We start from the raw sequence: 26,424 nt of genomic DNA on the forward strand, positions 1-26,424 counted from the left end.
TCTTGGCCTCGGCTAAGACTTCTCTCAGGTTCGGTGGATTCCGAGGCGCCTTGGTCCCTCACTAAGTCCTTGACTACTTGAGCTGATGCGGGCAAGCTAAACGTGGCCACCAGCATGTTTGGTTTGGTCAACGTTACAACCTGGCCACCTGGTGCTTTTGAAATGTCCACTTCTGGAGTCTTTGCCGGCCGTGGCCGCTCTGCTGCTTTTATGAGTTTGGGTTCAGACGTGAACGTAGGGAACCCCACGTGGCCTCTTCTGGCGTTATTCCATATGCCCTCCAGCTCCTCATCATCATGCTCCAGGAAGTCCTGGTCAGGATGGAGAACCTCAGGCAAGGCAGGAGGACTAGCTTTACGCCATGGCCTGCCGAGGACTGGCGGAGGGCAGCTGTCCTCACGCGCCGTATCTTCTGCAACTTGGGAACCATCCTGGTCCTGGGATGAACGTGATGTGACATCCAGTCTGTCCCATTCGGGCTCCTCATCTTTGTGAAGGACACCAATGGGTGAAAGTCTGTCTATCTCAAAGTTAAAGAGGTCTTCGTGTGAAGCGGGCAGCCAGCGAGCCGTCGGGCCGCCCGCCGAGCTGCCGTATCCATGTAGGTTTAGCCTGCAGTAACCGGCGCTGCGACTCAGAGCTTCTATCCAGCTTCTGCCGGCCGACGGATCCGAGCCCGTGCTGGACATCAGGCCGCTTTCACGGGGCTCTCTGTTGTTCATTGAGTTGTCAGAGACACTAACGGGAACGGTCTCATCACCTGATTCCTTAGCGCTCTCCGTGGCTGTCTCTTGCACATTGCCCAGAAAGCCACCTTCTTCCTGGATCTGAAGACTCAAAACAGAACCCAAGGTGAGGCGTCTACGGCTTGAAGAGACTCCGAAATGAAGGCGCTTTCTTACGGCGTCGGACCCGAACGTCTCGCATTGGGAGTCGATATCTTTAGCCGGAGGGAACGCCGGACCTTCTCCCGCGGCTGGGACCTTCTTCTGCTTTGGTGGCCAGGTGAGGGTTTGGTACGGACTGGCTTCCTCAGGACGGCGGGTAACTTCGCCTGAACTCGCTCCCATGATCCCTTGCACGGTGCGCCAACGCGCCTTCTGCTTCCTGTTGGGGCCGCTGAAAAGCAAGTGGGATCGGATTTTGGTGGAGGAGATTGTGGGGTCCCCGGTAACCGGGGCGCACTGCGGAGAGTACTGGTCCAGGACCCGGGATTGTTTAGAAGGCCGTGGCGCGGTCAGACTGTGGCATGCGCTTTGTCCCGGGGGCTTCACATGCAAACACGCGCTTACCTGGGCAGGGCAAGAGAGAAAACGTGGGGTGAGACACTCCATGCACTTTATTTTGGGGGGGTGAAAAGTGCCCAACTGCCCCGGTGAACTATTTTTTACACGGCCGGGGTCTCTATCTCCAGGAGACCCTCACGCTTGTTTCAGAAAGTCCACCCTCCAGCTGGGCGTCTGCCCCGTACAGGTATGGAGCGGCCCACTAATACCCCACGGCCCCCGGAAAATCCGTGCCGCAAACGGGGGCCGTGTGTGCGAAAAGGGTTAACACTAATTATTATTTAATCGCTATTTTCCACCGCTGTTTTATAATGTGGCGCCAGTAGGTGGCAGCATCGTTACCCTTTTAGAGGTATTAATATACAATGCAACTCCCATCACACCGAGCCGGCCTGAGGTTAGTAAAACAAATAAAAACCCCAAAGCTTTCTGTTTAGAGGAGGACATTAACCCTTCATTTCCACCCCACGGCAGGGCCACGGCACACCATGCGATCCACCATGCAGAGCGGGGGCAGTTACCTCGTCGGCGGCGGGGAAGGAGACCCTTTTCTTTCTCGTTAAGCTAGAGAACGTGCTCCCCAACAGCCCCTGACAGCGTCTCCAAAACGTGGCGGGGTGTCTGGGGAGAGGTGGCTGGAAGGGACACGCAGGAAGAGGAGACACGCGATAGTTAAACCCATAGAACCCTCAGCCAGGCACGCTAGGACACGCGACTACAACTCCCATCATCCCAGACAAATGCAATCCCAACATCCTAGGAGCAGCCACCCGTGAATACAGGGGTATTATGTGACTACGGCGCTCGTCATCCTCCCGCTGTACTGTAGCTGCTGTGGACTACAACTCCCAAGACAACGAGTCAGAGGCATGGCAGATTTACTGAGGCGCCGGCTCAAGGCTGATAACCCGGCTCCATTCAGCGAGGCTGCAGGGTCTGTCCCGGTAACCCAGCCGGAGACTCCCGAGCCCACCTCAGCGTCAGACACCAGAAAGCAAGCAGGGAACCCGGAGAAAGAGGCCCCGGCCCCAGGCTGTCTGCCCCGCGCTGAGGGGTACGCGTCCCACCTCCGCCCCGCGACCTCGCGCCCCCCTCCAGGGACGGTTTGGGTGGGGATGTGGCCCCGGGGTCCTTACCGCGCAGAAGGCTTCGTCCTCCGCTCCTCGCTCAGCTCTCAGGGGCATCTGTTTGGGTTGGAGCCACACGGGCCCCTCCAAAGTCTTTTGTTCCTGCGGCTCTGGCCCCTGCTGGATGTCCACCTCATTGCCGGCACTGTGTAACGACATGGGGCTGTGAGCCTTCCTGCTGTACCGGCGGAGCGTCGGCCCCCGGGGCCGGGGAGACTCGCCGTCTGCGCTCTCTGCTGGGATGCCGCTCGCCTGGTGAACTTCCCCGGAGGGCAGATCCTGCTGAGAAAACATGGAGAGAAGACTCCGAGCTGATGACTGATGGATCGGTTTGTCTCATACTAATAATACTAATAATAATACTACTAACACTAATACTACTACTAATAACACTAATAATACTGATAATACTAATAATAACACTACTACTAATACTACTACTACTACTACTAACACTAATACTAATAATACTAATACTAATAACACTAATACTAATAATACTACTAATAATACTACTAATACTTATACTAATAATACTGCTAATAACACTAATACTAATAATACTAATAACACTACTACTAACACTAATAATACTGCTAATAATACTACTAATAATACTAATAATACTGCTAATAATACTACTAATAATACTAATAATACTGCTAATAATACTACTAATAATACTGCTAATACTACTACTACTAATAACACTAATACTAATAACACTAATACTAATAACACTAATACTAATAATACTAATAATAATACTAATAATAATACTGCTACTAATAACACTAATACTAATAATACTACTAATAATACTAATAATAATACTACTACTAATACTACTAATAATAATACTACTACTACTACTACTACTAACACTAATACTAATAAAACTAATACTAATAACACTAATACTAATAATACTAATAATAATACTAATAATACTAATAATAATACTAATAATAATACTACTACTAATAATAATAATACTACTACTAATAACACTAATAATAATAATACTACTACTAATAATAATACTAGTAATACTACTACTAATAATAATACTAATAACACTAATAATACTAATACTAACACTAATACTACTACTACTAATAATAATACTAATAATACTAATAATAATACTACTACAAATACTAATACTACTACTAATAACACCAATACTAATAATAATAATAATAATAACACTAATAATACTAATACTAACACTAATACTAATAATACTACTAATAATAATAATACTAGTAATACTACTACTAATAATAATACTAACACTAATAATAATAATAATAACACTACTACTACTAATAACACTAATAATACTAATACTAACACTAATACTAATAATACTACTACTAATAATAATACTAGTAATACTACTACTACTAATAACACTAATAACACTAATACTAATAATAATAATAATAACACTACTACTAATAATACTAATAACACTAATAATACTAATACTAACACTAATACTAATAATACTACTAATAATAATACTAATAACACTAAAAATTATAACTACTAATACTACTACTACTACTAATAATAATAATACTAATAATACTAAATACTAATAATACTACTACTGCTACTAATACTAATAACACCAATGCTAATAACACTAATACTAATAATACTACTAATAATAATACTAATAACACTAAAAATTATAACACTAATAACACTACTACTACTACTAATAATACTAATAACACTACTACTACTACTAATAACACTAATACTAATAACACTAATACTAATAATACCACTACTACTAATAACACTAATACTACTACTACTAATACTACTAAGACTAATAACACTAATACTAATAACACTAATACTAATAATACCACTACTACTACTACTACTACTACTACTACTAATAACACTACTACTAATAACACTACTACTACTACTAATAATAACACTAATACTAATAACACTACTACTAATAATACCACTACTACTACTACTACTAATAATACTAATAACACTACTACTACTACTAATAACACTAATACTAATAACACTAATACTAATAATACCACTACTACTAATAACACTAATACTACTACTACTAATACTACTAAGACTAATAACACTAATACTAATAACACTAATACTAATAATACCACTACTACTACTACTACTACTACTACTACTAATAACACTACTACTAATAACACTACTACTACTACTACTACTACTACTAATAACACTAATACTAATAACACTACTACTAATAATACCACTACTACTACTACTACTAATAACACTAATACTAATAACACTAATACTAATAACACTAATACTACTACTACTAATACTACTAAGACTAATAACACTAATACTAATAACACTAATACTAATAATACCACTACTACTACTACTACTACTACTAATAACACTAATACTAATAACACTACTACTACTACTACTACTACTAATAACACTAATACTAATAACACTACTACTAATAATACCACTACTACTACTACTACTACTACTACTAATAACACTAATACTAATAACACTAATACTACTACTACTAATACTACTAAGACTAATAACACTAATACTAATAACACTAATACTAATAATACCACTACTACTACTACCACTACTACTACTACTACTACTAATAACACTACTACTAATAACACTAATACTACTACTAATAACACTAAAAATTATAACACTACTAATAATACTAATACCACTTATAATAGTAATACGAATGTTTCAGTTTAATAATAATAATAATAATGTATCGGTTTAATAATAATAATAATAATAATGTATCAGTTTAATAATAATAATAATGTATCAGTTTAATAATAATAATAATGTATCAGTTTAATAATAATAATAATAATGTATCAGTTTAATAATAATAATAATAATGTATCGGTTTAATAATAATAATAATAATAATAATGTATCAGTTTAATAATAATAATAATAATGTATCAGTTTAATAATAATAATAATGTATCAGTTTAATAATAATAATGTATCAGTTTAATAATAATAATAATGTATCGGTTTGTCTCGGTCGGTTTTAGTCTAAATATATTTATTGTAAGAATCGCCGTGTGATTTGCAGGCGCCCTATAAATAATAATAATAATAATTAATACTACTAATAACATCCGCAGCCAGATCAAGGGCCAGGATCTCGCAGTGGCTGCAGAAGAGCGTTCCAATGAAACACAGAACCCACCGGCAGATCGGCCCCCGCCGGCCCCCGTCTAGTCACCCGTCTCTCCTGCTGTAACGACTCAAACCTTAATCAGTCGTTGGTCCCGTCTTAGATTCAGGAGCCGTATGTCTATACCATGCATGTTTAATCCCCTCACTGTATTACCCTCTACCACTTCTGCTGGGAGGCTGCTCCACTTATCCACCACCCACTCAGTAAAGAAAAGTTTATTCCATCTCAGCCTCTGATCCTCTAGTTTTAGATTCCGGTCTCTTTAAAGAGAACTAAACCGGCATTATCCGTAACGCAGCAAAGAACCGATTGTTCTCCGGAATGACAGCGTTTTTTTCCACGATTTCCGCGTTTTCTATGGTTTATTGATTTGTGATCAGACCCCCAAATCTCCGGGTTAATAAAATATCCCCCCGGGGCATCTGACTGACCTTGAGCTCGTGGCGGGGCTCCAGGACCTCCTTTGGCCTCTTTTTTTCCATTTTGTTTCCCATGATCCTCTGCTGCTTTTGACAGCGCCACCGCATCAGCACCCAGCTCAGCATGCCCTGCAGCTCCTCCATGCGCTCCTTTATCTGCAGGAAAAGCACGTTTAGTAAATAACCCCCTAACCCCCCCGCGACCTGATTGGCTGCTGCATTGGGGTACAGAGTAATATTCCTGATTTGCGCCTTGACTGGTGCAGGACTCACCAAAGCGGGGCATCAGAGGGGAAATCAGCAGAGAAAGGAGTGAAGTGGGCATCAGGGGAGGAAAGAAGGGCATCAGGGGAGGAAAGAAGGGTATTAGGAGAGGAAAGAGGGGCATCAGCGAGACAGCTGGGGCGAGGGACTGGCTCACGCTTTCTAAACGGCCCAAGTTGAGTGCCCTGGTGCCTTCTGTTTTAGGAAACCAGCCCTGGTTTGTACAGCATTACAGTATATGGCGGTGCCGTATAAGACTGGGTGAGCCCTTGGAATGTATGGGAATTCCGGCGGTCATACCGTCTGCGTGAGGAAATGCTCCTCTCCGATAAACTTCCACCCGATACTCGCCAGCGACTCGAACTCTTTCAGCTTCCCCTCGATTCTCCTCTCCAGCTCCTCGCCGCGGGACCCGGCCGGTCGCTGGCAGGGGCTCTCCGAGAAGATCTGCGCTCTCGTGTCTTCTGTCCACGATCTGGGAAAAGCAGATGAAATATTATTAATGGGAACAGAGACCCCCCCACAGCGGGGTCTATTCACTAAACTGCGGGTTTGTCGCAGCAGATAAAAGTTGCCCCTCATTCCCCCTTTTGCCCTCCTTTCTATGCTATGGGGCAATTCCGTAACCACATGGCCAAGCCTCCCACCCCGCCCTGGCCCTCACACAGGTGTCCCGGGTTTGTTGGCGGGTATTGGAAGTGGCGTTTGGCCCAATGAGGCCAGATCTTCTCGGTACAAAGTACCCCTCCCCCGCCATTAACACAATACCCCTGTAAGGGTCACGCTGCTGGCACTCACATCATCTCCAGGTAACTCAGAAAGAACCGGCGGAGCTCATCTGTCTTCTCCAGTTGGGCTTTCGTCTCCTGGACCTTCTCCTGCAGCTGGGCCCAGGCCTGGAGGGCTTCCCTGATACTCCTGGCCACTTCGTGGCTCCTCTGTGGGCACAGGTCGCGCAGGCGGTGCTGCTGGTCCTCCAGCCTCCTGACGTCCAGGCGGAGAGAGCCGAGTACGTGGGCCTGCAGCAGGTGGGGTAATGACGTTAATGTGACGGGACTGCAAAGGATCCCGCTTTCCGACGCGGTTACCGCTGTCCTGCGGTGGGATCGGCCGTCTCACCTCGAGCTCCTGCTGAAGAATGAAAAGTTCCTGCAGGTCTTTCAGGTCTGTCTGACTCTTCACCAGAGCGAAGTCCCGCTCGGCGACCTCCGTCTGCCGCCGTATGTCATCCAGCCAGGTCTGAGCGGCGCAGATCCGCTGGGACAGCTCCGATAGCTGGGAAAAGGGGGCAAAAGCCAGCTAATGAGGGACAAGGTGGCCACGACACGTGGCCAATGAGAGACACCGCTCCCTGCTCTCTGACTTTGGATAGTAAAGACACGTGCCGCTACCTGGAGTGAGACTGGAGGGGAGTCGGGCGGCGGAAGGATTTAGGGGTGATATATAACTATACGTCAGCCAGTAAGAAGCTCCTTTCACAGTCACATGCTGCAGCCAGTGAGCGAGGAAGCTGCTTGGCTCATGTAAGGAAAACGCTCAGAGATACGGTGTCAGGATCCCTGCCCGCAGCCTGCAGTCACAGGAGCCGAGATACTCTGCAGACACAGGAGCAGAGATACTCTGCAGACACAGGAGCAGAGATGCTCTGCAGGCCGGAGCCGAGATGCTCTGCAGGCCGGAGCCGAGATGCTCTGCAGACGGGAGCCGAGATGCTCTGCAGGCGGGAGCAGAGATGCTCTGCAGGCCGGAGCCGAGATGCTCTGCAGGCCGGAGCCGAGATACTCTGCAGGCGGGAGCTGAGATGCTCTGCAGGCGGGAGCAGAGATGCTCTGCAGACACAGGAGCAGAGATGCTCTGCAGACACAGGAGCAGAGATGCTCTGCAGGCCGGAGCCGAGATGCTCTGCAGGCCGGAGCCGAGATGCTCTGCAGGCGGGAGCCGAGATGCTCTGCAGGCCGGAGCCGAGATACTCTGCAGGCCGGAGCCGAGATGCTCTGCAGACCGGAGCCGAGATACTCTGCAGGCCGGAGCCGAGATACTCTGCAGGCTGGAGCTGCCACACCATTGGGTCTTCAAATATCAGTCGTTGCCATAATGCAGAGCCTGGCTGGGAGTTATGGGAAGTGAAGCCCAATGCCAGGCCCCAGCTAATCTATTATACATGAACACGCAGACACTCCGGGGAGAGGCACTCGGAGCTCCCTCACCTTGATCTCCAGGTTCTCAGTTTCTTTGGTAATGGCCACTGTCCTCTCCCGCTCCTTGGCTGCGTCATTCAGCATCTCCACAGCTTCCTGGAGCTCCTCCAGCGGGGTGAAGACCTCTCTGCGTTGGCTCTCCGTCCCCAGGTCACAGGGCCCCTCTCTGACGGCTCCTCCGCTCCTAGACTGTGATAGAGAGGTCAGACGTGTGCGGCCTCCACGAACCCAAGGCTCCCACCTCAAAACCTGACACAGAAGACCAACCTCCACAGACTCCCACCTCCGATGTCACTACCACCTCCAACCGTGCGCCCGGAGACTACAACATGCAAACAACAGCACAGCGATTTCTCCATCCTCCACAGCAAGAACTCTCAACTTCTCCCTGACCCCATCCGTGGAACCTCAACACAGAGACGGCTGCCTCCAGACCTCCAGTCACCAACTCTGAGACCTCCAAACAGTGCCCAACCCCGAGACCTCCAAACAGTAGTCAACCCCGAGACCTCCAAACAGTGGTCAACCCTGAGACCTCCAAACAGTGGTCAACCCCGAGACCTCCAAACAGTGGTCAACCCAGAGACCTCCAAACAGTGGTCAACCCCGGGACCTCCAAACAGTGGTCAACCGCGAGACCTCCAAACAGTGGTCAACCCAGAGACCTCCAAACAGTGGTCAACCCAGAGACCTCCAAACAGTGGTCAACCCCGGGACCTCCAAACACTGTCATCATCCTCTAGAGCTCCAAACACAAACGCCAGCTTCTCCCATCAGCCTTGATTATTTCCATTTGTTTTCCTCACCATCTCTCTGCTTCTCCTCTCCTCCTCCATCTGTACGATCTTCATGAATTCAGAAAGTACCAACGTGTCCCTCAGGTCAGAGGCCCGTCTCCGCAGGGCATCCAAGACCATCTGAATTCTGATACAGGAGCAGAAGATCACTGTCCAGATTGCCAACAGCTGCTCAGACCCAAAAACCTTTCGAAATAATGGTCCTCGGCTGACGCTCCCTGCACTCACCTCTCCTTCACCTCCTGCATCTTCCCTCTCGTCTCCTCACTTAGCCTCCACTCCGGGGCTCCTGGTTGTCTCGCTTTAGAATCCATCCCATGCAGAACCTGACCACGGGATTTCACCTCTCTTTCCAAGATGGACACTTCGCGCAGGTTCCTGCGGATGACCTCCGGGCTGCGCATGGCTGCCGGCTCTGAAAGGAGGACTTCAAGGTCCTGCAGCCACTGCTCGGTGGAGCTCAAATCTTTCATCAGCTGATTGACCTGCCGGAAGAGGTGGTACTGAGATCAGCGCATGTATTATAGAGAGACGGGGAACGGGATATTCTGTAACACGGTGCGTCCCCAAAGAGTTCTGCGGCCGCTCACTTACCCCCGAGCTCTCAGAGAGGGGCCGATTCGGCACATTATACTCGGAGCCTCCGATCTGCCTCCCTCTGTCCGCCAGCGACGTCTGCCTCCTGAAACAACATTAATATTTATCAAATCAGAGTCCTTCGCACCGATTACCCCCCCTTATCCGATAATATTCCATAATAATATCTGTGAAGGGCCAGGAGGGGGTGCGTGTCCCGGTGTCTGTGTATTAGGAGGGGTTCGTGTCCCGGTGTCTGTGTATTAGGAGGGGTTCGTGTCCCGGTGTCTGTGTATTAGGAGGGGTGCGTGTCCCGGTGTCTGTGTATTAGGAGGGGTCCGTGTCCCGGTGTCTGTGTATTAGGAGGGGTGCGTGTCCCGGTGTCTGTGTATTAGGAGGGGTCCGTGTCCCGGTGTCTGTGTATTAGGAGGGGTGCGTGTCCCGGTGTCTGTGTATTAGGAGGGGTGCGTGTCCCGGTGTCTGTGTATTAGGAGGGGTGCGTGTCCCGGTGTCTGTGTATTAGGAGAGGCGCGTGTCCCGGTGTCTGTGTATTAGGAGGGGTGCGTGTCCCGGTGTCTGTGTATTAGGAGGGGGTCCGTGTCCCGGTGTCTGTGTATTAGGAGGGGTCCGTGTCCCGGTGTCTGTGTATTAGGAGGGGGCGCGTGTCCCGGTGTCTGTGTAGTAGGAGGGGGTGCGTGTCCCGGTGTCTGTGTATTAGGAGGGGGCGCGTGTCCCGGTGTCTGTGTATTAGGAGGGGTGCGTGTCTCGGTGTCTGTGTATTAGGAGGGGTGAGGGTCCCGGTGTCTGTGTATTAGGAGGGGGTGCGTGTCCCGGTGTCTGTGTATTAGGAGGGGTGCGTGTCCCGGTGTCTGTGTATTAGGAGGGGGCGCGTGTCCCGGTGTCTGTGTATTAGGAGGGGTCCGTGTCCCGGTGTCTGTGTATTAGGAGGGGTCAGTGTCACGGTGTCTGTGTATTAGGAGGGGTCCGTGTCCCGGTGTCTGTGTATTAGGAGGGGTCCGTGTCCCGGTGTCTGTGTATTAGGAGGGGGTCCGTGTCCCGGGGTCTGTGTATTAGGAGGGGTCCGTGTCCCGGTGTCTGTGTATTAGGAGGGGTGCGTGTCCCGGTGTCTGTGTATTAGGAGGGGTCCGTGTCCCGGTGTCTGTGTATTAGGAGGGGTGCGTGTCCCGGTGTCTGTGTATTAGGAGGGGTCCGTGTCCCGGTGTCTGTGTATTAGGAGGGGTCCGTGTCCCGGTGTCTGTGTATTAGGTGAGGGGCGTGTCCCGGTGTCTGTGTATTAGGAGAGGGGCGTGTCCTTTGATGATACCTCGTCTGGTCGTTATGATGTAAGGCGATGACCTCGTCTCCAGTCCTGGGTTTCGGGGAGCTCGCTGCCGCTCTCTTCTTGCCGTCTCCCTGCAGGGTTCATGGAGAATTATTAGGACTCTATTTGCAGCGACTTGGACCTCGGTCCCTAAACGTTAACCCTTTACACTGACCGGCGTCTCTGTGGCCTGGTTTCCCACAGCGCTCGGGGTCACAGGGTCACTCGGTTCTCTGGTGAATGCGGAGGTCGGTCTCATCGACTTGTCTCGCCTGAGGAACAGAGAGGGGCCTGAGAACGTCTCGGGGGTAAATATAGTGAGTGTGGGAACCGCGGGGCGCGTTTACTACGTGGCGGGAGACGGAGCGGGCCGAAGGTGTGTTCATTGGGCCGAGGTGTGAGCCCGCGCACCACGCACTTCTGTTCTGAGTGGCTGATACCCTTGAGAAGAGTGTGAGTGTAACGTGAGTGAGCTCGGTACCTGAGTGCGTGCTGGAGCTGGGCCCAGCTCTCTTTCACCTGGCGCTGCTTCTGAGCCGCTCGGGACGCCAGGGAAGAATGGAGTCCGGAAATCTGGGACACGGTGATATCCAGCAGCTGCCACACCGGGGGGAGATGGGGTAAGAAGACATTAGGCGGAGGGGTAAATGTTTATTGCTTGGTTCCCCAGGACTGCACGGAGAACCCCCGGGCAGATAAAGCCAGACCCCGGAGAACCCCCCGGGCAGATACAGCCAGACCCTGGAGAACCCCCCCGGGCAGATACAGCCAGACCCCGGAGAACCCCCCCGGGCAGATACAGCCAGACCCCGGAGAACCCCCACGGGCAGATACAGCCAGACCCCGGAGAACCCCCCCGGGCAGATACAGCCAGACCCCGGAGAACCCCCCCGGGCAGATACAGCCAGACCCCGGAGAACCCCCCGGGCAGATACAGCCAGACCCCGGAGAACCCCCCCCGGGCAGATACAGCCAGACCCCGGAGAACCCCCCCGGGCAGATACAGCCAGACCCCGGAGAACCCCCACGGGCAGATACAGCCAGACCCCGGAGAACCCCCCGGGCAGATACAGCCAGACCCCGGAGAACCCACCCGGGCAGATACAGCCAGACCCCGGAGAACCCCCCCCGGGCAGATACAGCCAGACCCCGGAGAACCCCCCCCCCCGGGCAGATACAGCCAGACCCCAGAGGACCCCGGAGAACCCCCCCCGGGCAGATACAGCCAGACCCCAGAGGACCCCGGAGAACCCCCCCCGGGCAGATACAGCCAGACCCCAGAGGACCCCGGAGAACCCCCCCCCGGGAGGCTTGATCCCCAAATCCCGTGATCTCTTACCAGGATTTGGCTGGCAATGTCTCTCATCTCTTGATCTCCGCGTCCCTCGGAGTCGCCTTCATTCCTCACAGCAACAGAATGTCTCTGGCATAGAAGGAAAAGTATTATTGGAAGAGAGAGAGAGAGAGAGAGAGAGAGAAGAGAGAGAGAGAGAGAGAGGAGAGGGAGAGAGAAGAGAGAGAGAGAGTGAGGAGAGGGAGAGAAGAGAGAGAGAGAAGGAATGGGGGAGAAGAGAGAGAGAGAGAGAAGAGAGAGAGAAGAGAGAGAGAGAGTGAGTAGAGGGAGAGAAGAGAGAGAGAGAAGGAATGGGGGAGAAGAGAGAGAGAGAGAGAGAGAAGAGAGAGAGAAGAGAGAGAGAGAGTGAGTAGAGGGAGAGAAGAGAGAGAGGAGAGGGAGAGAAGACAGAGAGAGAGAGAAGAGAGAGAGAGAGAGAGAGAGAGAGAGAAGGAATGGGAGAGGAGAGAGAGAGGAGAGGGAGAGAAGATAGAGGGGACGGAGAGAGAGACATTTAAATTCATAAAGGGGTTAATAAAGGACGGGAGGGAATTTATTTCAAAGGAGGAGAAAAATTACAACAAGAGACCGGCATCCAACACTAGAGAGTCAGAGACTGAGATGGAACGGAAGGAAGTTTTACTTTATTGAGAGGGTAGTAGATAAATGGAACTGTCTCCCAGCAGGAGACAAGATCAAGTAAGGCTCACGCTCTTAGAGGGGCTGGAAACATGAGCAGATTATACGGGTCGGATGGGTTAGCTCTTTGCCCCTTCTGGTCACCTTCTCGTCCATGGCTTTGAGGATGGTGTCCATTTGCTGCCACAACGTTGCCGCCTCCAGTGCCAGCTGCAGACCTTTCTGATGCTCCTCCAGCGAGTCCTGGAGCCGGAGCCACCTGGAAGAGGGACACGAGGGCTAAACCAACGTGCAAAGGGGGGACGAGGTGAACCCTGACCCTGCACTCCCCTAACGAGTGAAGCCCAACGTCTGCCGGTCCCACCATCTGCCTGTCTCAGGGTCTTGGTTCTGTATCACCTCAGAGGCAATATCCATTTTTGTGTGGCCCCCGGCACCGTCCCCTGGGCCCCCGCTTACATCTTGTTGAGCTGCTTGCGCCGGGTGGACGGTCCTCTGCTCTCCACCCTTCCTTGTTTCTCCAGCTTTTGGGCCAAACTGTTGATGTCCTCCTGGAGGTTCCGGTAACGGAGCTGTTCCTGTAATGGTATTATTTATTATTATATATTATTATATAGCGCCATCATACTCTGCGGCGCTGTACAGTTATATTCGTGATATCGCCAACACGGGCCCTAAATTATTATTATGATGGCCTGGCTCCACCTACCAGTGCCAGGCTCCACCCTACCAGTGCCAGGCTCCACCCTACCAGTGCCAGGCTCCACCCTACCAGTGCCAGGCTCCACCCTACCAGTGCCAGGCTCCACCCTAGCAGTGCTTGCACTTCTACCCCTAGCCTCCACCTCTATCCCTATCCTCCACCCCAACCTCTACCCCCAACCTCCATCTCTACCACTAACCTCTCCTTCTACCTCTACCCTCCACCCCGATGATCCTCTACTCTCCCCCCAGGTCCCTTCGTCCCGTGGTCATCATCTGAAGGTTTAGGAGACGTCGAGGCTGCGATTAGAAACGTGAGAGAAAAGTCTTCACCTGCTTCAGGTCCAGGATTTGCCGCGTTAATCGCATCTTGTCCAGGTTTTCATCCAGAAGGAGCGGGAGCGACGGCTTCTCTTCCTACAACGAGAGACGTACCGGTAACGGGGGCAGGTAACGGGGGGGCAATAACGGGGGGCAACCGGGAACCTGAGGGGGGTCAAGGAATTAAAAAAGAATCTACAGGAAGAAAGTGGGAAGCGGAGAGAACTAAGTGACGATTCCGATGGAAAAGGGTAAGAAACTGCGAAATGCGTCAGAAGACGCAGAATTATCGAAGGGGAAGCGAAGCGCCAACTGCCTGAATTCAATTCATTTACTATCAACAATGGGGAGGAATAACTCCAGAGACCAGGAGGGTAAGACGGCAGCTCCCACGCCATATAACCGGGGGTGGGAGGTTATTTTGATCTGTAAACGCGTTTCGATCCTCACTTTGTAACCGGTTAATATCATTCCCGGCCCCATTAACCCCGTGATCGTCCTCCTCACCTTCTCTCTCATCCATATCTCCAGCTCATCCGCCTTCTTATTAAATTCCTGCAGGACCTTAGCTCCACCCATTGCGTTGCTCTGATTGGCTGCAGTTTGTTTCAGCAGCTGCCATTGGCCGGTGAGTGACTGGAGCTGGGCGCGCAGGGCCGCGGTGCTAGGGGTCTGGCTCCGCGAGAGATGTTCTCCAATCTGTGGAAAGGATAGAATCCAACGGGTTTCTATAAATGCCTCCTAATCGCCAACAGACTGAACGAGTAACCCATCCACTAACTACCGGCAATCACCAAGCCGTGACATGTCACATGACCGCATTACGGAGCACAGCAGCCCGTTACAGCTCTAATGAATTCAACTTTTACTTTACTAAGAGGGTGGTAGATAAGTGGAGCAGCCTCCCAGCAGATAGATAGCGGAAGAAGAACCTCTACCACCTCTGCTGGGAGCCTGTTTCACTTATCTACCACCCTCTCAGTCTTGGATTCAGGAGCCGTATGCCTATCCCATGCATGTTTAAATCCCCTCACTGTATTACCCTCTACCACTTCTGCTGGGAGGCTGCTCCACTTATCTACCCCCCTCTCTGACTCTCTAGTGTTAGATGCCGGTCTCTTGCTGTAATTTTTCTCCTCCTTTGGAATAATTTCCCTCCCGTCCTTCATCCCTTTATGGATTTAAATGTCTCTCCCCGTCTCTCTCTCTTCGTCTCTCTCCTCTCCCTCTCCCCATCTTTCTTGTCTCCCCGTCTATTCTCTGTCCTTCACCCCAGACTGTACTCCTGCCGCCCCCCTGCCTCCAAACTGCCTCCGACCCCCCCTTACCTGGTTGAGTTTCATTACGGTGGGCTCGAAGCCCTTGATTTCCGAGTGTATGGGGTGCGGCCCCGGCTCCCAGTCCTGGGGGGGCCCCGCGTCACAGCGGTCCTTCAGGCTGCGGAGCTTCCCGCGGATCCAGGACTCGGCCTGCGGGAGACAGAAATCCCGTTACCCGCCGGCTCCATGTATTCTGCTTCCCCGCGCCGCGCTTGCTGCGGATTTAAACCGGCCCCGTTTTGTTCCCCCGGGGCCCCTTATTGTTACGCCCAGGGCCCCGGGGTAACAAAACGGGGCCCCGGGGTGTCACAATTTGCCCCGGACACCAGTGCCGGACTCCCCGGCGTTTGGAGGAATTCGGGCTTCAGACGTCTTCCGCTCCATGTGTTAATGAAATGCCGTTTAAAACACGCACGGTTTGTCAGCGTGACACAGAAAGAATAGTAGATGGAGTGCACCGCCTCCCAGGAAAGGCAGCCAGGTTTCAATACAGCAGGGGAAAGCCAACTCCTCTCAATTCATGCAGTGCACACAAGGGTTAATCTCTTACCCCCAACATGTCAAATGGCAATGGGGGGGACTTTTGTATTAGGGGTGCATTAGAGGCGTGGCTGGGGCTGTAGAACCCGGTGAGACCCTCCTACCCAGCAAACATTCTGAGTAGAGGGGCATCAGAGGAGGAGGAGAGAGGGGGCATCAGAGGAGGAGAGAGGGGGCATCAGGGATTTAGGAATCAAATTACTGCCTCCCCTGAACTAGGACACTTGGCAGGTATGTAATATGTTATGTCTCTGTGCAGGGAGTGCCGGGGCCCCTGGGACCCCTGTCTTCTGTGTTCGACCTTCACAAGGGAACTGGAGGAAATGGGTTATTTTGAGTCATTTGTTAAACAATAATGACATCATCTGGAAAGCGAATGACCTCGCATCCTGCCGTTTCCCCAGCCTACTGAGTAATAGAGAGAGGGAGAGACACAGGGGGAGAGAGAGGGGGAGAGACACAGGGGGAGAGAGAGGGGGAGAGAAACAGGGAGAATAGGGGTGGGAGAAACAGGGAGAATGGGGGGGCAGGGAGAAACGGGGAGAATGGGGAGAGATATAGAAGGAAAAAGAAAAAAGGAAAGAGAGAGAGGGCTGCAAGAGTGTAGAGAGATAGTGAGTGTGAGGGCTGAAAGAGAGGGAGAGCTGGAAGGAGAGAACAAGAGTGACTTGAGTGTATGTATTTTGTAAGTACATGGTGTTAGAGTGAGTGTGTGTATGTGTAAGTACATGGTGTTAGAGTGAGTGTGTGTATGTGTAAGTATATGGTGTTAGAGCGAGTGTGTGTATGTGTAAGTACATGGTGTTAGAGTGTGTGTGTATGTGTAAGTACATGGTGTTAGAGTGAGTGTGTGTATGTGTAAGTATATGGTGTTAGAGCGAGTGTGTGTATGTGTGAGTACATGGTGTTAGAGTGAGTGTGTATGTGTAAGTACATGGTGTTAGAGTGAGTGTGTGTATTTTGTAAGTACATGGTGTAAGAGTGAGTGTGTGTAAGTACATGGTGTTAGAGTGAGTGTGTATGTGTAAGTACATGGTGTTAGAGTGAGTGTGTATGTGTAAGTACATGGTGTTAGAGTGAGTGTGTGTATGTATAAGTATATGGTGTTAGAGTGAGTGTGTGTATGTGTAAGTACATGGTGTTAGAGTGAGTGTGTGTATGTGTAAGTACATGGTGTTAGAGTGAGTGTGTGTGTATGTGTAAGTACATGGTGTTAGAGTGAGTGTGTGTATGTGTAAGTACATGGTGTTAGAGTGAGTGTGTGTGTATGTGTAAGTACATGGTGTTAGAGTGAGTGTGTGTATGTGTAAGTACATGGTGTTAGAGTGAGTGTGTATGTGTAAGTACATGGTGTTAGAGTGAGTGTGTGTATGTGTAAGTACATGGTGTTAGAGTGAGTGTGTATGTGTAAGTACATGGTGTTAGAGTGAGTGTGTGTAAGTACATGGTGTTAGAGTGAGTGTGTGTATGTGTAAGTACATGGTGTTAGAGTGAGTGTGTGTATGTGTAAGTACATGGTGTGAGAGTGAGTGTGTGTATGTGTAAGTACATGGTGTTAGAGTGAGTGTGTATGTGTAAGTACATGGTGTTAGAGTGAGTGTGTGTATGTGTAAGTACATGGTGTTAGAGTGAGTGTGTATGTGTAAGTACATGGTGTTAGAGTGAGTGTGTGTAAGTACATGGTGTTAGAGTGAGTGTGTGTATGTGTAAGTACATGGTGCTAGAGTGAGTGTGTATGTGTAAGTACATGGTGTTAGAGTGAGTGTGTGTATGTGTAAGTACATGGTGTTAGAGTGAGTGTGTATGTGTAAGTACATGGTGTTAGAGTGAGTGTGTGTATGTGTAAGTACATGGTGTTAGAGTGAGTGTGTGTGTATGTGTAAGTACATGGTGTTAGAGTGAGTGTGTGTAAGTACATGGTGTTAGAGTGAGTGTGTGTATGTGTAAGTACATGGTGTTAGAGTGAGTGTGTGTGTATGTGTAAGTACATGGTGTTAGAGTGAGTGTGTGTATGTGTAAGTACATGGTGTTAGAGTGAGTGTGTATGTGTAAGTACATGGTGTTAGAGTGAGTGTGTGTATGTGTAAGTACATGGTGTTAGAGTGAGTGTGTATGTGTAAGTACATGGTGTTAGAGTGAGTGTGTGTAAGTACATGGTGTTAGAGTGAGTGTGTGTATGTGTAAGTACATGGTGTTAGAGTGAGTGTGTGTATGTGTAAGTACATGGTGTTAGAGTGAGTGTGTGTATGTGTAAGTACATGGTGCTAGAGTGAGTGTGTATGTGTAAGTACATGGTGTTAGAGTGAGTGTGTGTATGTGTAAGTACATGGTGTTAGAGTGAGTGTGTATGTGTAAGTACATGGTGTTAGAGTGAGTGTGTATGTGTAAGTACATGGTGTTAGAGTGAGTGTGTGTATGTGTAAGTACATGGTGTTAGAGTGAGTGTGTATGTGTAAGTACATGGTGTTAGAGTGAGTGTGTGTATGTGTAAGTACATGGTGTTAGAGTGAGTGTGTATGTGTAAGTACATGGTGTTAGAGTGAGTGTGTGTATGTGTAAGTACATGGTGTTAGAGTGAGTGTGTATGTGTAAGTACATGGTGTTAGAGTGAGTGTGTATGTGTAAGTACATGGTGTTAGAGTGAGTGTGTATGTGTAAGTACATGGTGTTAGAGTGAGTGTGTATGTGTAAGTACATCGCACCCCAAATCCCGTGCAGCTGCAGCTCTCCCGAATCATGTGCATTCATTCGCACCCCAAATCCTGCGCATGTGCAACCTCTACAATCTGCTCATAGATCCTGAACATGCGCATTACTGGTAACTGAAGTAGAATGGATTGCAAGCTTTTCAGTCTATCTAGATCTCTTCTTCAGGCATATTATACCCCAGTATGAATAACGCCCCGTCTGCTGCCCCAGCGCATGCGCGGATTACCTGCGTTATATCCCGGCTGAGCTGCGCGATCTGGGGATTCTCCGCGGAAGGCCGTCTTCTTCCATCGGCGTCGGAGCCGGGCGTCCCAACGCGATCCCTCCGCCAGGCTTCAGGGGATGAGCCCAGATCCTGCAAAACGGAAAGGGTTAATCGGGGACCGGACCGCACAGACGCCTCCATCTGAAGCACTTGGTGGGAAACCCCGTCCGGGCGCGGGGTCCGCTGAGCTCAGACAGGAAAGGGTTAATGTCTGGGGCGTCGGGCAAACAAGTCACCCTGTGTCCATCCCGTTACGGAGCCAATGGCGGGGGTGACAGCGTCATCTGCCCCCGGGGGACATGAAAGGACGCCATTCACAATCAGCAGAGAAGGGGCACAACAGGGGTATTATTACACGAGGGGTTACAGGAGGGGCAATAAAGGAATCCACCACTAAAAGCCACATTTGTCCAGTCCCTCTTTGTGCCCCTCATGTCCCCTGTGCCCCCCTTTGTTCCTATGATGCCCTCTTTCCTCCCCAACAAACCCCTCTCTCCTCCCCTGATGCCCCTCTTTCCTCCCCTGATGCCCCTCTTTTCTAGGAGGTGAGAATGTTTGCTGGGTATGAGGGGATCGCAGGGTTCTACGGCCCTAAAAGCCCCGATAATGTGTATAGAAACGGCAGGAAACGGCTTTATAAATTAAATAAACCCCATTATTCTTCGAAATGCCCCGCTCAGTGGAGACTGTATCAGAATTCTCCCGTCAGCCCGCGCAGGAAGTTGTAATCCGCTTCCTGTTCTCTCCCCGCGCAGGAAGTTGTAATCCACTTCCTGTTCTCTCCCCGCGCAGGAAGTTGGAAGCCGCTTCCTGTTCTCTCCCCGCGCTGTTTTAGTGGGCAGCGCATGAGCCTCTAGCGCTAGAGATTGTTTCCGGCCGCGCAGGTCCCTCCGTAACGCTATTATCACAGATATCTCAGGGCAACGGGGGAGATTTATACCCCGCGATGGGGCAGAAAGATGGCGGCTTCCACATACAGCACAGCGGGGGTAACAGAGAGGAGTTTAGTACTGAAAATCCCAGCACTGGCTACGGGCCGAGGCCCTGGGGATAGCGGAATGACCCAGGCTGAGGGTGATGGGAGTGAGGCCGTCAGTGATAACGGGGGATGGGATTGCTCTGTCTCTTCTTCTAGGGCGACTAGACGGGGGCCGAATGGGCACACCTGGGAACTCCCTGGGGTATAAGTGAAGCTGGGGGGGGGGGCGACCCGGAGGCTAAAAATACCAGGGTGGGCGCAATACCGGCATAATGTGGAGTATCTGAAAATAAATACTGAAACCGCTAGAAAGTCTCCCGAATATTTATTCATTCCGTTCAATTTTATAAAATGTAGAAAAAATACACCAAAACCAAGCAATTACACAACACTGGCCCAAAGAGCTTACAATCTACAGCACACAGAGACAGAGGAAAAGACAAGACGAGGCTGACGGGCGAGGAGGCCGGGATCTGGAACGCAACATCTAGAAAAGAATGATAAGCAGAGGGTGAGCGAAGGGTTAACGAGTCGTGGGTTATTTATACGCTTCTAGAAACGTTAACCCCGGAAGGTTCCGCCGGCCGCCGATCGCTCCGGAACCTCCAGCGGCTTCCACGAGAAGTCAGCGAATCCGAGAATTTACCAGAAAACGGAATCGATTCAGTCAAATGTTAAAGACCCCGCCGGCAGATCGGCCCCCGCCGGCCCCCGTCTACTCGCCCGTCTCTCCTGCTGTAACGACTCAAACCTTAATCAGTCATTGATCTCGTCTTAGATTCAGGAGCCGTATGTCTACCCCATGCATGTTTAATAACCTCAATGTATTACCCTCTACCACCTCCGCTGGGAGGCGGTTCCACTCATCTACCACCCTGTCAGTAACGTAAAACTCCCTTCCGGTATATCTGGGGTCCCGCAGGACTCAGAGGGTTAACGTGCCGCTTGCCGTGGTTTCGGTGGCAGGGCCGAGGTCAGTGTTACTTATTTTGGGTCATTGTGAGAACAAGAGACGGAAACGTGGCGAGCGGGGGAGGGGGCAACAAAAATATAAACAATGTTTTTTTTCTTAATTTCCATTACAAACTGTGAGAATTTCCAAGGGTTAAGCATCTCTGGGGTCCCCGTGGCGCCTGCGTGGTTGGGGGGGTTGTGGTGGTTTTCCGGATGACATCATCGTTCCTGCTCCCACGGTCAGGAGGCAGGCTGGGTTAACCCCGTCACAGCCGCACCCAGACCCCCCCCCTCCATGCACTGCCTATATTTCAGGGGGTATAATCACCCCTTCTGACAGCCTCCACCCGACAGCCCACAGAAACGGGACACCCAACAGCCCTGAACCCCAGTACCTGCCGGGGGCCGGACACGCCTGGCACACGAGGGCCGGACGCGCCTGGCACACGGGGGCAAAACCCTCCTGAAGTTTCACCAACTTTGACAAACTCTCCATCTCTGATTCATCTCGAGAGAAACAAACGAAGCATGTCGTGGATTAGTGGCCACATCCCTGAACACGCGAGTCCCACTGCCCCCTGCGATACAGGGCCCTGTCCCCACTACACCCCACGACACACTGTCCACGCGTATCCCACCACATCCGTGTCACTCATGGCCACGGAATATACCAGGATTAGGGCCGGGAATATTAATAATCGGAGGTTTTTTTGCACATTTTGGGTAAAACGAGCCTCTTTCTGAAATAAGCAAAGAGCGGCCACGAGCCGAGAAAGCTTTTGTAGACCCGACACAGATCTGCTCCAGATGTAGACCACGTCATCCGTGACGGCCGCGCCCCCCAAACGCCAGCTCTGGATTTACCGAATTCCCCAAATATTTCCCCAAAATAACCTCCACGGCCACGAAAGGCTTTAACCAAATCCCTTGTATAATGGGGCATTTTGCAGCGAGTGCGTGGCCCGTTCCCCGCCAGCCGCTCCGTACCACGTTTTGGTCTCGCATTCTGCAGCTGTTGCACCCATGGCTCGGTGACACGTGGCATGTGATGCCCGGGTGGTATCAGGAGCTGCAGGGAGGGCATCGCAGCCACCCAGGGGGCCACCGGGGACACAGAATTCCACGTTCCAGGGAGCGATGCCGCCGACCCGTTACTTTACCCAAACTGCACTATTAAAACAGACTGTTAGCTCTTGGGGTTCCTTTCAGCCCCGATGGATCCCAAGTCCACGGGTGCCACGTGGTTTCCACCAAAATACAGAGCACCGAATGCACCAAACGTTTACCGCCTATTAACAGGCACAGAGGCCGAACACCAGGCTGCCACGCTTGCTCTGCCCGCAGGGGGGTACCTAGAGTATTTGGCACTCGGGGCGGATCCTGTATGTATTTATTTACATTTTTTTCTCTGTCAGACGGAAAAAACTAAGAATCAGAAAAAATAAATTATTAACTAATAACTAAATTAACTAAATTTAAATAAATAACATTTACTGAACAGATATGGTGCAGCACAACTCCCATCACCATACACTGAGCCAGACATTGACGGTAGTGCAGCACAACTCCCATCACTATATACTGAGCCAGGCATTGACGGTAGTGCAGCACAACTCCCATCACTATACACTGAGCCAGACATTGACGGTAGTGCAGCACAACTCCCATCATTATACACTGAGCCAGACATTGATGGTAATACAGCATAACTCCCATCACTATACACTGAGCCAGACATTGACGGTAATACAGCATAACTCCCATCACTATACACTGAGCCAGGCATTGACGGTAGTGCAGCACAACTCCCATCACTATATACTGAGCCAGGCATTGACGGTAGTGCAGCACAACTCCCATCACTATAAACTGAGCCAGACATTGACGGTAGTGCAGCACAACTCCCATCATTATACACTGAGCCAGACATTGACGGTAAAACAGCATAACTCCCATCACTATACACTGAGCCAGGCATTGACGGTAGTGCAGCATAACTCCCATCACTATACACTGAGCCAGACATTGACGGTAGTGCAGCACAACTCCCATCACTATACACTGAGCCAGACAACGACGGTAGTGCAGCACAACTCCTATCACTCTGCACTGAGCCAGACATTGACAGTAGTGCAGCACAACTCCCATCACTATACACTGAGCCAGACATTGACAGTAGTGCAGCACAACTCCCATCACTATACACTGAACCAGACATTGATATTAGTGCAGCACAACTCCCATCACTATACACTGAGCCAGACATTGACAGTAATGCAGCATAACTCCCATCACTATGTACTGAGCCAGACATTGACAGTAATGCAGCATAACTCCCATCACTATGTAATGAGCCAGACGTTGACAGTAGTGCAGCATAACTCCCATCACTATATAATGAGCCAGATGTTGACTGTAGTGCAGCATAACCCCTATTATACAGAGCCAGACATTGATGTGGTAGGCCTCTGCTCCAAAACAGCCACTGCGCCACTTCTTCATTCACCCACCCATTAACATTCATTCACTCACCTGGGGCGTACCTCCCCCCTCCTCCCCCTTTAGGTACGCTACTGTCTGCCCATTACCGCTAATTATGAATAGAAGAAAACCACTTACCGTGGCTCGATTGGTGGGAGTTGGGGGCTCCGCTCCACTTTCCGAATTAACATCTCCCACTCCTCGATTACCGGGGGGGGCGCTGATAACCTGGACCGCGTCTCCCGGCACCCGGTTACCTGGTGGTCCGCCGATCCCCGGCGCCCAGCTCCGTGGTGGTGCGCTGATACACGGCACCCAGTTACGTGCCACGGCATCCCGCAAGGGCCGACTATTGTTATTATTGAAGTTCCCCTGAGATTTTAGGGCCAAGACCCCGGGGTCCGCTTTTCCTCCCCGGTCACCGGGCACGGACAGGGTAATCTTTTTGATGGCGCGTGCGAGACACGCCTGGCCCAGCCCGTGGTCTTCAGTAATACCCTCCGTGGGGCTGTCAGGGCGCAGGGTCCGTCTGTGAGGAGAGAAGCCACGGGGCGGTGGGCGAGCGTGGGCCAAGTACTGAGAAACACGTTCATTGAGGGGCGGAGGGCAGCTGTCCGCGGCTCCGGGGCCACCGGGGGCAAATTCGGGGCATTTGGGCAGAGACAGTCTGGTTCCAATGGTGAAGGGCTGAGCCTTCCTGATCACGCTCTGCGACATCGTGGCTTCACTCCCGTGGCGCTCACCTAAAACACACAAACACGTGAGAAGACGTGGACCCCACGGGGACCTCCAACCCAACTCACCCCAAAGACTCAACAGGGGCATCAACAGGGGGCAGGGGGGCAGACGGGCATGTTCTGGTTGGTGACCTGGACTTGAACTCTTCCTGTCTTCCGATTGGCTGACAATACCAGGAAGCCAATAAAAACACACTGGGACAAGGACCCCCTCCTAATACACAGACACCGGGACACGCACCCCCTCCTAATACACAGACACCGGGACACGGACCCCTCCTAATACACAGACAACAGAACACGGACCCCTCCTAATACACAGACACCGGGACACGAACCCCTCCTAATACACAGACACCGGGACACGCACCCCCGCCTAATATACAGACACCGGGACACGGACCCCTCCTAATACACAGACAACAGAACACGGACCCCTCCTAATACACAGACACGGACCCCTCCTAATACACAGACACCGGGACACGAACCCCTCCTAATACACAGACACCGGGACACGCCCCTCTCCTAATACACAGACACCGGGACACGCACCCCTCCTAATACACAGCCCCCGGGACACGCACCCCTCCTAATACACAGACACCGGGACACGCACCCCCCCCTAATATACAGACACCGGGACACGGACCCCTCCTAATACACAGACAACAGAACACGGACCCCTCCTAATACACAGACACGGACCCCTCCTAATACACAGACACCGGGACACGAACCCCTCCTAATACACAGACACCGGGACACGAACCCCTCCTAATACACAGACACCGGGACAAGCACCCCCTCCTAATACACAGACACCGGGACAAGCACCCCCTCCTAATACACAGACACCGGGACACGGACCCCCGCCTAATACACAGACACCGGGACCCTCACCCCGCCTAATACACAGACCCCGGGACCCTCACCCCCTCCTAATACACAGACACCGGGACACGCACCCCTCCTAATACACAGACACCGGGACCCCCTCCTAATACACAGACACCGGGACACGCACCCCCCCTAATACACAGACACCGGGACACGCGCCCCCTCCTAATACACAGACACCGGGACACGCACCCCCTCCTAATACACAGACACCGGGACACGGACCCCTCCTAATACACAGCCCCCGGGACACGCACCCCTCCTAATACACAGACACCGGGACCCTCACCCCTCCTAATACACAGACACCGGGACACGCACCCCTCCTAATACACAGACACCGGGACCCCCTCCTAATACACAGACACCGGGACACGGACCCCTCCTAATACACAGACACCGGGCTCATACCTTGCAGTCTCTGTGCAGTAGACGTTCGCTGAGTCCATGCTGAGTTTCTCTCTCTGTCTCTGTTATTCCGGAACAGCTGGGGTTGTCTGTCTGTCTCTGTCTTTCGCTGTCTCGGCTCCAGTGCCAGGACTGTCTTTGTGTCTCTGGGCTGGATCTCGCTGTCTCTGTCTGCCGGGGCTGTCTCTGTCTGCCGGGGCTGTCTCTGTCTGCCGGGGCTGTCTCTCGCAGTCTAATCACTTCCAGTGCTGTGGGAGGCAGGCTGTTGCTGACGGTTTCAGGGTCCGGTAACTCTCCGCGGGGTTTCTCTGCAGTAATTAGTGTTACGAGGGGCTGGTTAGCTGCCGGTTACTCGGCTGGTGTCTGGAATCTGGCCGGTCTCGGGATATTAGAGAGGCTGACTGCTGGTTACTGCACCGTATGGCTAGTTAGTGTATCTGGTGACTAGTTAGAGTGTTGGGCTGCTGGATAACGTATCGGCCGGCCGGTTAATGTATCGGACGGCCGGTTAATGTATCGGTTGGCCGGTTAATGTATCGGATGGCCGGTTAATGTATCGGACGGCCGGTTAATGTATCGGATGGCCGGTTAATGTATCGGACGGCCGGTTAATGTATCGGATGGCCGGTTAATGTATCGGATGGCCGGTTAATGTATCGGATGGCCGGTTAATGTATCGGTTGGCCGGTTAATGTATCGGTTGGCCGGTTAATGTATCGTACGGCCGGTTAATGTATCGGTTGGCCGGTTAATGTATCGGTCGGCCGGTTAATGTATCGGACGGCCGGTTAATGTATCGGTCGGCCGGTTAATGTATCGGTTGGCCGGTTAATGTATCGGATGGCCGGTTAATGTATCGGATGGCCGGTTAATGTATCGGATGGCCGGTTAATGTATCG

The 26,424-nt window shown here is 50.8% G+C and overlaps 1 protein-coding gene across 1 annotated transcript; it reads right to left on the minus strand.

Moving 5' to 3' along the window:
• Positions 1–24: 24 nt before the first annotated feature.
• On the minus strand, positions 25–25,687 carry LOC128482971 (spectrin beta chain, non-erythrocytic 5-like). The gene is made up of 24 exons (XM_053458991.1): positions 25,529–25,687; positions 23,619–24,223; positions 19,028–19,156; positions 15,562–15,702; positions 14,741–14,932; positions 14,246–14,329; positions 13,670–13,788; positions 13,355–13,469; positions 12,578–12,661; positions 11,720–11,835; positions 11,414–11,510; positions 11,242–11,330; positions 9,936–10,023; positions 9,570–9,826; positions 9,351–9,468; positions 8,554–8,733; positions 7,466–7,621; positions 7,145–7,365; positions 6,647–6,821; positions 6,095–6,238; positions 2,423–2,692; positions 1,808–1,921; positions 138–1,292; positions 25–96 (listed from the first exon to the last, which is right to left on the minus strand). The coding sequence occupies exons 2-24, from the start codon at positions 24,195–24,197 to the stop codon at positions 25–27; spliced, it is 4,695 nt and encodes a 1,564-aa protein (XP_053314966.1). The 5' UTR covers positions 24,198–24,223; positions 25,529–25,687.
• Between the last annotated feature and the right edge of the window lie 737 nt (positions 25,688–26,424).

This window comes from Spea bombifrons, chromosome 3 (genome assembly GCF_027358695.1).
Source record: "Spea bombifrons isolate aSpeBom1 chromosome 3, aSpeBom1.2.pri, whole genome shotgun sequence".
NCBI classification, from domain to species: Eukaryota; Metazoa; Chordata; class Amphibia; order Anura; family Pelobatidae; genus Spea; species Spea bombifrons.

What these genes read in the sequence shown, in the direction of transcription:
- LOC128482971 (XM_053458991.1), bottom strand. Translation starts at nt 24,197, where the DNA reads ATGTCGCAGAGCGTGATCAGGAAGGCTCAGCCCTTCACCATTGGAACC. An exon ending in TCAGCCGGGATATAACGCAG is followed by an intron (nt 15,703 to 19,027) that starts GTAATCCGCGCA and finishes TGTCTCCCGCAG; the next exon opens with GCCGAGTCCTGGATCCGCGG. An exon ending in AAGCACCAGGTGGCCAGGTT is followed by an intron (nt 97 to 137) that starts GTAACGTTGACC and finishes GGCCACGTTTAG; the next exon opens with CTTGCCCGCATCAGCTCAAG.